The 15,322-nt window shown below is 39.4% G+C and overlaps 2 protein-coding genes across 2 annotated transcripts in view; both read left to right on the top strand.

Annotated features, from left to right (window-relative positions):
- The window catches only part of LOC133641572 (serine/threonine-protein kinase H1 homolog), a 12,865-nt gene extending 2,804 nt beyond the window's left edge, over window positions 1–10,061 (top strand). Inside the window, exons 2-4 of the mRNA XM_062035384.1 lie at window positions 2,709–3,362; window positions 4,645–5,562; window positions 6,953–10,061. Of these exons, the coding sequence (XP_061891368.1) occupies window positions 3,294–3,362; window positions 4,645–5,562; window positions 6,953–7,270 (1,305 nt within the window). The 5' untranslated portion in view covers window positions 2,709–3,293 and the 3' untranslated portion in view covers window positions 7,271–10,061. The remainder of the gene's footprint in view (window positions 1–2,708; window positions 3,363–4,644; window positions 5,563–6,952) is intronic.
- Window positions 10,062–12,725: 2,664 nt separating this feature from the next.
- The window catches only part of LOC133641514 (membrane-bound transcription factor site-1 protease-like), a 47,574-nt gene continuing 44,977 nt past the window's right edge, over window positions 12,726–15,322 (top strand). The window contains exon 1 of the mRNA XM_062035296.1: window positions 12,726–13,001. The gene's annotated coding sequence lies outside the window, so the exon portion shown is untranslated. The remainder of the gene's footprint in view (window positions 13,002–15,322) is intronic.

Consider the following 15,322-nt stretch of genomic DNA (forward strand, 5'->3'; position numbering starts at 1 on the left):
ATAGACTACTCCCAGGATAATATAATCCTATTTACACTCTAATTACTATATAAAGGGCATGCCCTAATTGCACTGCAGTAATTGTCCTCTATAGCATTTACATACAGCGTGCCAGTCCAGCCACATGTTGCATGTTGTTATTACTTGCTCACATAGGAGACAGCAAAGCATACTTACTCATCAGCCACACAGCTTACACTGACGGTAGCCGTATCAAACAACTTTAACATTGTTACGTTACAAATATGCGCCACACTGTGAACCCACACCAAAAAAGAATGAAAAACACATTTCTGCAGAACATCCCACTGTAACACAACATAAACACAACACAACCATTACCCAGAATCCCATGCAGCCCTAACTCTTCCGGTCTACATTATACACCCCCGCTACCACCAAATCCCCCCACACATCAACCCCCCCCTCTCCGTGCGTTGGTTGAGCGGAAGAGTTAGGGCTGCATGGGATTCTGGGTATTGGTACCGTCAGTGTAAGATGTGTGGCTGTTGACTTACTAGCCTTGCTGTCTGTAACGCTATCAAGCCAAAGCTGCATTCCACTTGTGGCCGAGCAGATACACTGATTGGGCAGACTCTAGAGGGCGCCAAATGCAGTGTCATCACGCTCTGATATTCGGGAGTCTCCCGGGAAAAATGAGAGGGTTGGCAAGTATCCCGCAAGCGACATTCATTCAAAACTCGCGGGCTGCACTAACATCAAATTTCCACATTAAAGTACGTGCCGGTGCGTGTGTCTGAGACCCCTAGTTAACATAGCACAAAGCGTTTAAGCTTTGTATGCGGTGTTTTTCATTTTAAATTTTAAAAACATATTTTGTGGCTCCCATTACTTTCTTTAATGTGTGAAACTTGCCAAAATGGCTCTTTGAGTGGTAAAGGTTGCCGACCCCTGACCTAAGTCATCAAAAGTGTGGGAACACTTCACTTTAAAGACTTCAAAGAAGACCGTTTCCTGCAAAATGGCACGGAAGTACAACATTGCTTCAGGAGCACCTGAAGAAGAAACATGTTGTAGCCATGGATGAAGGGAAGAACTCACAGTACGTAACTTTTTAAGTCCATAGTGGCAACAGGCATTCATGAGTTCAGCTTTTTTGTGAGTAACGTTAATTATGCCTTTGTTGCAACGCGGGGCTGATAATGTGTCTCCGGCACATTTGACTCCATTTTGAGAGAGAAAACGCACGGTTACCAATTTCGAAATAAACGTAACGGACAGAAATATCTCAGGTTGGTTTCATAATGGATCAATGTAGCCTGGCCGATAAAGCTATATAAATCTATTTAGATTTGAGTGACGCTTTAGTTACCTAAACGTTATGAAGGTGCTGGAATATTTCATGCTATTATTCAGAGGCAGCCTAAAATGAATCCTTTATTATTCACAACAGAAACGTGTACAATATCTGATTCAGTTCTGATGAGTTACATTTATAATAATGATAAATGGGTTATACTTGTATAGCGCTTTTCTACCTTCAAGGTACTCAAAGCGCTTTGACAGTGTTTCCACATTCACCCATTCACACACACTGATGGCGGGAGCTGCCATGCATTTCTGTGTTATTATTGGTGTATGCTGCACCCCCAATGTCCACAACATGGTGCCAGTATGCTGGTTTTTTTCAATAAAATACTGGAAAGGATAGAAATGTAGTTTGTCTCTTTTATCCGATTATTAATCGATTAATGGAAATAATAATCGACAGATTAATCGATTATCAAATTAATCGTTAGTTGCAGCCCTAATATACATACATATGTTAGGTCAGGAAAAACAGAGGCTATATCATCCGTACAAGCCTGTTTTGCAGGTTTCGATTTTATGGCATGTAGGGATGATATAGCCTGTGTTTTTTCCTGACCTAACGTATATTCCGCTCTACCCCAGTATTGAGCACTGTATAACGGATTAACCACAGAAACCTCGACTATATATATATATATATATATATATATATATATATATATATATATATATATATATATATATATATATATATATATATATATATATATATATATATATATATATATATATATATATATGTATATATATATACACACACGTGTATATATATATATATATATGTGTATATGTCTCCACATGTACGTTAATGTAAATTACATTAGATAAAGTCGAACTACTTGGGTGATTGAAAATTGTCACAGAGCTGTTTCACTCTTGTCAGTACTGAGCGTTATTAAAAGGACATGGAGGCACAAACTAAGTTTCAGTTTATTTCGAACACGCATACGATACAATGTAATGCATCACATATTTCCAGTTGTTTCATTACAGCACGTCCGAAAAGGAGTAAGAAGAAGCAGAGCTTATTTAATCCTACCCCTTTTCATTCCATAGCAATGTTATCCCATTTCCTTGTTCTCCGTATCAGAACAGCGAATAAATAAATAATAAATGAATAATATACCATAGTAAGTAAACACATATTAAATACATAAATAATCTTAATCTCAAAATAAATAAATAAAAGTATTCAAGATGTTCATCATAATTATTGTTCTGTGTACTTTGTGAACACTTGTAGTTTAAACAGTCTCTTAAATTGAATCATATTGGTGCTTTGCTGGATTTCTTTGGTTAATCCGTTCCATAATTTAATTCCACATACTGATATGCTAAAGGTTTTAATGTGTGCTTTTTTTCTTTTTCTTTCTCAGAGCTTCCATCTTCACTTCTACAACTCTGTCAAAGGAGAGGTTGATGCAGACTTTGCAGCATTTACCAATGGATTAAACCAGAGCTGACCAATTTACTTCCAATATATATGCAATGATGGTAACGTTTTGCAGTTGTCCTAGGAAAGGCAGCTCTCCTCGAGTTTAAGTTTAATGCTGCAGGGTTGTACTCCCTCCACTTGTCTGTAGATTTGACATATTAACCCATGACATTCAAAATATGGCATCAGCTCAGAAATTCATGTGCAATGATTGGCTGCAGATATTTCAAGAAAAGCAGCAACTTGTGACATGCAGTAACTAAAGGGAGAAAACATACAGCATGTTTTCAATACTGCAGTGATTTGTCACCTCAGACTTTAGTGGATGGAAATTGTGCATTTTGAGAACAGCCAATGCTGATGCCAGCTTATTGGGACGCCAGTTCAATTCATGAACCCTCTTATCTGAGTCAGGCTTGGCTTGGAAATTTGGATTCCTTGAATGTGTTGAATCAGAAGTTGCGGTGATGAGGCAGGGCTCCTGGTCGCCTGCGTGGCTGGCTGAGCAGAGGCCCCAAGTTATGTGATGGGGTGCAGGAACAGTAAGGTCCTCCCTGAGCCTCCAGGGGATGTTCAGTTGGACCTGGTAAAAAAGGTGAGTAAAGGGCATCACGTGTACTACATCTACCAGACACTTGATAGCATACACCTCCTTAGTTCAATGAGATCCAATGCAAGAGTTTAGTACAGTTTTGACTGATTCGGTATGTACTGCACTGGTATAGATCTGCACGGCATTAGTGTTCCTAATACTTTGGTTATGTTGGCTATGCTACTAAAACTTGATTATGTGATGACACAATATTGGATATTGTTGATTTAAAGGGGAACTGCATGTTTTTTTGTTTTAATTTTGTCTATCGTTTAGAATCATGAGGGACAAGAAGATGGATATATATTTTTAATGCATTCTAACTCATGAATAAGTCTGCTTACAATGGAGTTAATGGGAGGTCCTCTAGTCTGCCCATAAAACTCTCTAAATAACCACCCAAAAGCGCCAACAATACTCCATTTACAATTTGTGACCTGAGTTTTAACCAAGTATTAGTGATATTGTTATTATAAGCGCTATTGCAGACACTTATTTTAGCGGCCCATTGTCACAGAAAGCTAACTGGCTTGTTGCTATATTGTGTCATGAGCAGGTGAGCTGCGTTCTCGCCTCAAAGCTCGTTAAGGTTTATTTTAGATCATAAATAATACTTCTCACCTGGGTAATAGAAGGATGAGCACATAATCAGTCAATTTGGCATCCAATTTAGACAAGGAAATGTCGAGAATGACATGACTTGGTTGCCCCCCCCTTTTTTCTTTGCAAGGATTATGAGTCAATCTTCATATAAATGAGAATATATGAACACCCCATCAGTCGGCATTCTAATGACAGCACACATTGTACAGTAAGTGATGTTTTATTATGTTTGTTGTCTCTCATGAGGTCTGCAGTGAGCAGTAATCAGTGATGTTGACGAAGGAAAAGCTAACGTTGTGATGCGTCTGTGAAATGAATGCGCCGCCGTATGTTTAAAATAAAATTTACTGTGACATCTTTATTACTAAAATGCCCGTCATGTGTCACAATGGTAAATGCAGCTGGGGATTTGTTGGATTATGCACATTATTATTAACAATGGCTTGTCGGGCCTTAAATTAGTGTCACATTTATCCACCTTGGCTGTTTGCCCAAATAGATCTTCTGAGAAGCAATGCAGATACAATTTAATTATGTGGATGAGATTAGTCTGATGCCAAGTTATGGTAATAATCCTACATATTTGAGTTGACTCAGTGTTCCCCTTCCACACCCACCTTCATATTGAACTGTTGTATATGCAGCATCTGGGACCAACTCTATCCATACATTTTTTTTCCAGGTGGATCCACACCATCAAACTGATGTCTTTAAGCACTTCATTCGAGGTGATGGCACTTTGAGCAAAGTGGGTGAGGCTGGTGGAGAAAGAGAGGACAAGGCCGGCTCCGCCTCCCCATTGCTTACTCAGGCACAAGCTGCCACTCCTGTCGCTTCCACCCAGCAACCTAAAAACCCATCTGAGGTGTCAGACCCTCAAAGGAAAAAAGTGGCAAAATATCGAGCCAAATTTGACCCAAGGGTCACCGCCAAGTATGACATCAAAGCTCTGATAGGTCGAGGAAGTTTTAGCCGCGTGGTCCGCGTTGAACACAAGAGCACTCGGCAGCCATATGCCATAAAGATGATTGAGACACGGTACAGAGAGGGTCGGGAGGTCTGTGAGTCAGAGCTGTGTGTTCTTCGACGGGTTCGGCACACCAATATAATCCAGCTGATGGAGGTCTTTGAGACTGCTGAGCGTGTTTACATGGTGATGGAGCTGGCTACTGGAGGAGAGCTCTTTGACCGCATCATTGCTCGCGGCTCCTTCACGGAGCGAGACGCCACTCGTGTGCTGCAGATGGTGCTGGACGGCGTCAAGTATCTTCACACTTTGGGGATCACGCACCGTGACCTGAAGCCTGAGAACCTGCTGTACTACCACCCGGGAGCAGACTCCAAGATCATCATCACCGACTTTGGTTTGGCCAGCAGCAGGAAGAAAGGAGACGAATGTCTGATGAAGACCACATGCGGCACGCCTGAGTACATTGCCCCAGAGATTCTAGTGAGAAAACCATACACAAATGCTGTGGACATGTGGGCATTGGGGGTGATCTCATACATCCTGCTGAGCGGAACCATGCCATTTGAGGATGACAACCGCATGAGGCTCTACCGGCAGATCCTCAAGGGGAAGTACAGCTTTTCTGGAGAGGTGAGTAATGACATGCTGACACACATTTACATAACGGTGACTTAAACCTTCATGTATGTTTGTATTGTTAATATTTTGCCAAAAAAATTGGCTGCACAATTGCTCAAAGTAGAAATGAATGCTATCATGTTCAGTGAACAGCATATATCTCCAATTGTTTCAATTATGAACATGGTCTACTTACTAAATTTACTTGAAACTCTGCTGCACTATTGCACATATTTGAAGTCACGTTTGTAAAATAATTAATAGATTATATGATGTACTATAAAACCAGTTCTTGAAAAGGGTTCATATATATAATATTTTGCATATTGAAGCACATTTCTTCATAGGAATCATGTAAAAATTTAAAATGGGTTCCAGTCTCGACAAAAGTCCATATTTTAATAAAAGTTAGCACACTTTGAACACAATATACAGCGCTTTTCAGCACTGAATATGAAACAAAACAAGGGGGTGATGAATCAATATTGAAAAAAACTAAACAACTAGCTAAACTGTCTTCCTCCTATGTCTCTTCCTTGCTGACACACACTATCACAAGCACTGTGGTGCACTCACAGTTTGAAATCACAAAACTCCTTTACTTTTAAACAGCCAGGGTGCTACAATTATTAGAAATACAAGATAAACACTTTATCCCGTTGGTTAATCTTCTTTGTGTGCAATGTAAGATGTAAGGTAGGGGGAAGGCAGTGTCGACAATACTGTGGATACTTTCCTGAAACCACACATCGCTTGTCCGTTGCTTTTTTGGACTCATATTGAGCTAACAAAACTAGAAAAATGTTTAAAAGAGATAATATAAATAAACAAAAGGTACACAAAGTATCACTTAGCACGGTAGCTAATGACAGCATTGCTCTGCTCTGCTGACCAAATAAGCGCCGCAGATTGATTGCTGTGCTGTTTGGTCTGTTGTTCGTAAATTTAAAAGTAGAATAAGGGGTTAATATCCCCACCTTCTACCATCCTAGTCACGTCCGTTGTGTCCTTGGGCAAGACACTTCACCCTTGCTCCTGATGGCTGCTGGTTAGCGCCTTGCATGGCAGCTCCCGCCATCAGTGTGTGAATGTGTGTGTGAATGGGTGAATGTGGAAATAGTGTCAAAGCGCTTTGAGTACCTTGAAGGTAGAAAAGCGCTATACAAGTATAACCCATTTGTAATATAAATCAAGGTTTCACTGTACTGTATGTAATGCTGTATTATTATCAGACTATTTGAATAATGAAGAACCGGGGCAAACTTACAGTGGGTGTACAATGAACACCTTTGTTTGACATTATATTTTTTTATGTGTTGCAATTATATTGACAGTTAAATTAAGCACCTTTTCAATTAAGTTTGATTGCATACTTATGCCACATTTGTGTTCATTCCCCCAGCCATGGCCGAGCGTGTCCAATCTTGCCAAAGACTTTGTGGAGCGAATTCTAACAGTAGATCCGAGTGAGCGGCTGACTGCCGGCCAGGCTCTCAAGCACCCCTGGATCATCAGCATGGCTGCTGCCTCTTCCATGAAGAACCTCCAACGCTGTATATCTCAGAACCTGCTGAAGCGGGCGTCATCTCGCTGCCACAGCACCAAGTCAGCTCAGTCCACACGCTCTAGTCGCTCGACCAAATCCAACAAAGCTCGACGCGTTCGAGAAAAGGAGCTGCGCGAGCTGAACCGACGTTATCAGCAGCAGTACAACGGCTGAAACAGAACTCGGCATAACATCAATGAGCTTCCTGACCCACAAAACTAAACTCAGAAAGCAACCTGATGTGTCAAAGTCTTGACAACCAACAACGTATGGACTCTTTGCTTCCAGTGAGAATAAATCAAAAATAATTCCTGAACTTTTAAGGACAAACTTGCATACCCTTTTTGTTCTCTAATGAAAACAGACACTAAGGGCCTGATTTACTAAAAGTTTGCGTGTACTAAAACACTTGCAAACCTGATACCACACGCAAAGCAGATCTACTAAACGTAAGCAAAGTGGATTGCGTCTGTTAAGTGAGCAGAATAAGGCGTGCAATACATGTTACGTCTGTGTTTATTATTATGCAAAATATATGCTGTTCATCCAAGCGCCCACAATGTGGGAGGAGATGATGCAAATATATTATACAGTGCACACCATTGTGCGAGCACTATTTAGCGTTTTATTTAGCACGTCTGAAAGTATGTGCTTGCGCTGCAAAGACGGATGACTGACAGAGAGTGCTCCGTCATACATGTATTTCAACATATTGGCATGGTCTGTCAGAAATCAAATATCTTAACATATTGTCTATTCAGCAACATTGTTTTATATTTTTATAGCTGAATGCTGGGGTACCTATGGGGCTAATTAAAACAAATTCAGTTCATGCGTTATGGTGTCTGCTGGCGTTTTTTTGAATGCCGTTTGATTTGTCATTTATAATACACATTATTAACATATCTCCTGTATAAAAAAAACTTCTTGAAGTATGCAGCCTCTCTCTCATGAGCTTACCTTCAGTGCTGAAAAAAAGTGGCTTCTGTTGTAGATACACTTTGGACTGTGTCTAAAATGCCCATCTAAAGTGGTAGTTGCCTCCTGCATGTTTGAAAACATAGCCTACGCCTCAGGTTGGAGCATGATAAAATGAATATGTAGTAAATGATCGCGAGGCTCCGTGGTGATGCCCTGTAAATGTAGTACACGCAAAATAGTCATCTAAATAAGGCGGTCTACACTAATTTTGGATTGTACACGGAGTGTTAGATCACACACAACGCGCCGACTAATAGTTCACACAATTTTATAGATTTCACACGCTGTTTTAGCGCATGAAATCAAGATCTTAGTAAATCAGGTCCTAAGTGTTTTACCACAAGATCATCTCTCCATTGATGCATCCTTCTCTCTCACAGGGAGGAGCACTCCCAATCCCCCCGAGTCCCTGTTTTGACATGTATTTATTTATTAATGTGGACAGTCTTCATTCAGTTGGTCACTGGATAATGACTATCAACGAGGATCTGTTGAACAGAGTTCTGGGTACTGAAGTTACTTAAGAGCAGGGCAATCCCTCTCAAACTCTTGATTGATGACAATTGCTGTGAATTATTGTACTAAGCGTCTTACGAGTGTAGCTGATGCAGCAACCTCCAACGACCAAAATGAAGTCATGTTTTGTCTTAAGTCAAAGCTTGCATCGTCTTGCCATATAGTGTTTTTCAAGCTGCCATAAGATTGTGAATCTTTGGTGGGTCAGTTCAGTTGACATACGACACACAGCTCTGCTCCTAGTGCATTTTATTGTAAAGTAGATTTCAATATTGCTGCTATGAGCACTGTGATGTATTTGGCTTCTTGGGATACATGTCCATTTAAGCACCTGCTGTTTAGACCATCTTGTTTTAAAAGCAAGAAAGACAAAGCTTGTAATTCAATCCTGATTAGTTGTAACGAAACAAAGCCCGCTGGAAATCAACTACATACGGCTGGACTGACTTTGAATCTTATTTCTTTTACATGTAAATGGGTAGTAATTCATTGTTGCCCAGTAATTAACAAGGGTTTTAAAATTATTATGACGGTTTTGAACTTTTAATCTGGATACATCTCACAAGGTCATAATGGACCAGTTAGGAAGAATGAACACATCACACTTCCTGAAGGATCTATCCATAGCAAGTGCAATATAATCTACAAGTCCAGTCTGTTTCTGATTCGGAAGAAGTTTTGAGTTGGATACTACATTTCCAGCACCACAGTGGCACATCCGCATCAGAGATTGGTTGTTCTGTGCATTAATCGGCTCTGAGTGTTTTTACTCTGGACACTGGTTGATTAAATTGCCCATTAGTACTAATGTGAGTGCAAATGGTTGTCTGTCTGTTCCCTTCAGTGTGCAGCATAACGTCAGCTGGGATAGGCTCAAGCCCACCCAGAAGAGGATAAACAGTTTAATTAATACATAGATTAATGCCACTCTTGACTTTAACATTAGGTGTAGAGCTAGTGCAGTATACAACTATGCACCCTTTATATGTAAGTTTATTTTGAGGTGAGAATAATACATTTGTCTTTATTTAAAGTTAAAGTCCCAACAATAGTCACACACACTAGGTGTGGGGAAATTACCCTCTGGATTTGACCTATCCCCATGTTCCACCCCCTGGGAGGTGAGGGGAGCAGTGAACAGCAGCGGTGGCAGCGCTCGAGAATCATTTGGGGATTTAACCCCCAATTCCAAACCTTGATGCTGAGTGCCAAGCAGGGAGGCAATGGGTCCCACTTATATAATGGCTGGTATGACTTGGCTGGGGTTTGAATTCACGACCTTCCAGTCTCAGGGCGGACACTAACCACAAGGCCACTGAGCAGGTCTTATTTGCACTTATATTGGAAAAAAAAAAAGCTTTATGAAAAAGAGTCATATTCAAATCCTCGAAACTTTCGATTTGAACCCATTAGAGTCCCCGTTTTTTTATAGTTCTCATCATCCATAAACTGACTTTTGTGTGTATGTGTGTGTGTATATATATATATATATATATATATATATATATATATATATATATATATATATATATATATATATATATATATATATATATATATATATATATATATGTATATATATATATATGTATGTATGTATATATACACACACAGGATATTTCCAGTGAGGTCTAACACTCACAGATTAAAATTTTCTGTGTACAGTAATTTGGCAAAGCACTTTTTTTATTTTTTTATTTTATTATAATTGTTTTTAACAATCAGATTTTGTTAATTCAGGTCTTGTGTTAATGTTCATTCCCCCCCTAAAGAAAACAACTTAATTAGTTCCCCCAATACTTTCAGTAAGAATGTTGCTGTGATGTACCAAGACATGCAAAGGTTGTTGTGAACTTTTGAACAAATACTGGAAACTTAACTGAGCCATTTTAGCTGACCTCAGTGTTTCTATGAATATTTTGCTAAAATTCTGATTCTGTTGCTGTTTGTATTTTCCTCATAAACATGTTTTTTCCTACCGTTGAAAATAAATTAGTTGCATATAAAAAACTGAGGCTACAGATGATCCCCGCACTCATAAGCACTTGTTAAATACTATTGGACATTGCCTGGTTTCATTCCCCCAAAGGAAATGTGCCTTTTAATATGACTTTAATGGTTGAGAAGGAGTTCTAGAATACAGCAAACCATCTGAAGTGTTGCGTTATCTAGCTCCATCATTGACTACTCTATGTATGCTGTTATGACTAACCAAATCAATTCATTTTTGTTTTGCAGCATGTCAACACGGCAGCGCTTTCTTTCTGTTTTTATTTACCTGCGATTATATGTAAATGACGATGCCCAAAATGAAGTAAACAGCAGTTACCCAAAAGCAATTAATTTTTGATATTTTGTATAAATAAACATGTCGATTCTTCTACCATTAGTTTTCTTATTTGTCTGAAACCATGTGTTTTACTGTGTTCTGTGCCAATAAAAACGAAAACCTGACATGTATTTTGGATGTTCTTAATATTCTTAGAGATAGATCATTGTTTGTGACTGTTCATAGTAGTTTAGATGACTGCTGTATTTATAGTTTGTATTCAATCAATCAATCAATGTTTATTTATATATCCCTAAATCACAAGTGTCTTAATTTGTTGACTACATAATAGTTTCCTAATGAGTTTACACTACCCTTAAATATGTCTTATGGTACAACATCCATCCATCCATTTTGTACTGCTTGTCCCTCATCACAACATACACTATATTGCCAAAAGTATTTGGCCAGCCATCCAACTGATGAGAATCAGGTGTCCTAATCACTTGGCCCAGTCACAGGTGTATAAAATCAAGCACTTAGGGATGGAGACTATTTCTACAAACATTTGTGAAAGAATGGGCCTCAGTGATTTCCAGTGTGGAACTGTCATCGGATGCCACCTGTGCAACAAATCCGGTCGTGAAATGTCCTAACTCCTAAATATTACAAAGTCAACTGTTGGCTTTATTATAAGAAAAGTGAAGAGTTGGGGAACAACAGCAACTGAGCCACCAAGTAATAGGCCACGTAAACTGACAGAGAGGGGTCAGTGGATGTTGAAGCGCATAGTGCAAAGACTTTCTGCACAGTCAGTTGCTACAGAGCTCCAAACTTCATGTGACCTTCCAATTAAACCACACGTACAGTACGCAGAGAGCTTCATGGAATGGGTTTCCATGGCCGAGCAGCTGGATCTAAGCCATACATCAAGTCTGATGCAAAGCGTCGGATGCAGTGGTGTTAAGCATGTCACCACTGGACTCTAGAGCAGTGGAGACGTGTTCTCTGGAGTGATGAATCACGCTTTTCCTCCTGGCAATCTGGTGGACGAGTCTGGATTTGGAGGTTGCCAGGAGAACGGTACATTTCGGACTGCATTGTGCCGAGTGTGAAATTTGGTGGAGGAGGAACTATGGTGTGGGGTTGTTTTTCAGGAGTTGGGCTTGGCCTCTTAGTTCCAGTGAAAGGAACTTTGAATGCTCCAGGATACCAAAACATTTTGGAAATTTCCATGCTTCCAACCTTGTGGGAACAGTTTGGAGCTGACCCTTTCCTCTTCAAACATGACTGTGCACCAGTGCACAAAGCAAGGTCCATAAAGACATGGATGGCAGAGTCTGGTGTGGATAAACTTGACTGGCCTGCACAGAGGCCTGAACCTGATAGAACACCTTTGGGATGAATTAGAACGGAGACTGAGAGCCAGGCCTTCTCAAACCAACATCAGTGTGTGCTTTTGGAAGAATGGTGGAAAATTCCTATAAACACACTCCGCAACCTTGTGGACAGCCTTCCCAGAAGAGTTGAAACTGTAATAGCTGTAAAAGGTGGACCCACATCATATTGAACCCTATGGGTTAGGAATGGGATGGCACTTCAAGTTCATATGTGAGTCAAGGCAGGTGGCCAAATACTTTTGGCAATATAGTGTATCATGCATAAATATGGATCTCCATAGCAATTTGTCACCTCCACATTACACATAATGTGAAACAGCGCCCACTAATGGAAACATTCAACATGGCTGCTGCTCGAGTTCTTTGGGTTGCCAAATGTAACAAAGTACGCTATTATACGATACGCACGCTCCACATTGTAGTGAATGTACCGAATATCCTCGAGTAAAAAAATGCACAATAATATTTGATAAACATTTTATTTTAATTAAGAAAAACGATATATCCACTCGTGTGATATTGTTTGGAAGATATAAGTCGTCTATAAATGAGTTTTAGGAGTACTATGTACACAAACCTGGCAACCAATCGTAACCAGACGTCAGTGGACTGCGGCTGGAGGTAGTGAGTTTGCTAACTAGCTTTTGTTCGAGGTTAGCAGTAGAAGGACTGGAGACGTCAACTGTCACAACAAGAAGCCTAATAAAATTACAGCAGACGCACAAGAAAGAGTTACTTGGTGAGTAACATCTCACACATTTCATAAAAGCAACGTTTGCTAAACACAATAATACAAGGCTAGCTAGCATATGCTATACATGTGATTTGGCTGCTGCTATCCAAAATCAGCGTTCAAAACATACACTGCCCAATAAGACGTGTCCTTGTAAGTAAATATTGTGTCGATTATTTCCAAATACTATTATTCGGTGTCGATGAAACAATTGACAACCGAAAATTATATTTTACGCGGCCAGAATCACCCACTGATTGTATTGTTTACATCGATTAAGCTAGTGTTTCTTTTTGTCGTCTGCTTTTGTTTATGACTTACTAGCAAACATTCAACAGCACCCGAATTGCTCATCAAATTATGACATTTAAATGCAACACATTTTTCAATGCAAACTATACATAGTCTGTGATAGTTAGTCACCTCAAATCAGCCTACATTACATGCACATCAATAAACATTATGTGATTGCTATTTGTATCGATATAAAAACAATTTGCCCAAATATTGTCAGTACTGTTCTGACTAGCTTGGGAGTTACCCATGTTCCTAAATAGTAGTTAGGCTGTAGTTTAATGCAGCCTTTGTGGCTTGCTTGTTGACACAAGTTGTTCCCAGTCCTAGCTTTTACAGCCCTGCCCTGAACAGTTTCCTTATTTTTATTTCTTTTTTTCTTAACTAGTAGCGGTTTTGTTGACTCTGCATAAAACCTGCCCCCTCACCCCTTGTTTGACTTGACTATCCAGTTATTATATGGCCTACACCCTTACTGAAACAGATGTTGAGCTGCAGGTTGTATTTCTTGCATAATAAAGATCAGGAATTGTGACTACAGTGCACAAGCATTTAAGCGTTTAAATGCTTTGACAGAAACTAGTTTCATCCTAGGGCTGGACGTTTATGTCAAATATAATAATCATGGTTATTTCGATTGATATTGAATTGACTATTCATTATTTTTAAATCCTAACTGTTTATAATACCACCAAAACTCAACTTTAAATTAGATTTTAAAGAACTACTTTATAGAAGTTAGTAACGGATAACCAAAAGTAAAAAAAAGAATCGTACCAACTAGTGTTGTCCCGATACCAATATTTTGGTACCGGTAACAAAATTATTTTGATACTTTTCTAAATAAAGGGGACCACAAAAAATGTCATTATTGTCTTTATTTTAACAAAAAATGTTACGGTACATTAAACACGTTTCTTATTGCAAGTTTATTAATCTACTTGTTCGTTTACTGTTAATATCTGCTTACTTTCTCTTTTAACATGTTCTATCTACACTTCTGTTAAAATTTAAAAAATCACTTGTCCTTATGTTGTTTGATACTTTACATTAGTTTTGGATGATACCACAAATTTGGGTATCAATCCGATACCAAGTAGTTACAGAATCAAACATTAGTCATATTCAAAGTCCTCATTTGGCCAGGGACATATTTCCTGAGTTTATAAACATAATATAAATTTAACAAAATGAAAAAAGATTTTGTGATGCTAAAAAATATCGATTTAATCATAGTAGTATCGGCTAAATACTCTCCTGTATCTTGGTGGATGTTAGGTGTAGATCCACCAATGTCGTTTGTTTATATTGTAGCGTCCCGGAAGAGTTGGTGCTGCAGGGAATTCTGGGAATTTGTTCAGTAGTGTTTGTTGTGTTGTGTTGTGGTGCAAATATTCTCCCAAAATGTGTTTGTCATTGTTGTTTAGTGTGGTTTCATTATATGGCACAGATTTATGACAGTGTTGGCGTTGTTCATACGGCCACACATAGTGTGACATTTATGGCTGTTGACTAAATTTGCATTTCATTCACTTGTGTGTGGTGTGTTCAAAGTCAAGATAGTAGATTTTAAATGATCGGACATCGTGAAATCTTGACTTGACTTTGTCGAATATAGATTGTATCTAACATATCCACTTCTATATCTCAGGCGCGCTGCGGTCTTTAGTGAGGCATGAATAGTTTTCACTCGTTCTACGGCAATGATGCTTGAAATAGTTGTGCTGTATATGTCGCCATGGGGACAAGGATTAGTGATTTAGAAGTAGTTGCAACACTGCGAATAGACATTAGCCCCTAGCTAGCTAGCCATGTCTTAAAGCACCTCTTCCTGAGGGCGTTTGCGCTGCCGCGAACATGCTCATCTGCATCACACGACACGACGTGACGACGACGGGTGGGGGACCACGCGCGAACACACGACGACGACTGGTGGGGGACCGGTACTTATTAGAGGCGGTATAGTACCGATTATGACTCATTAGTATCACGGTACTATACTAATACCGGTATACCATACATCCCTGGTACCA

The sequence above is a fragment of the Entelurus aequoreus genome, linkage group LG24, assembly GCF_033978785.1.
Source record: "Entelurus aequoreus isolate RoL-2023_Sb linkage group LG24, RoL_Eaeq_v1.1, whole genome shotgun sequence".
Classification (NCBI taxonomy): domain Eukaryota; kingdom Metazoa; phylum Chordata; class Actinopteri; order Syngnathiformes; family Syngnathidae; genus Entelurus; species Entelurus aequoreus.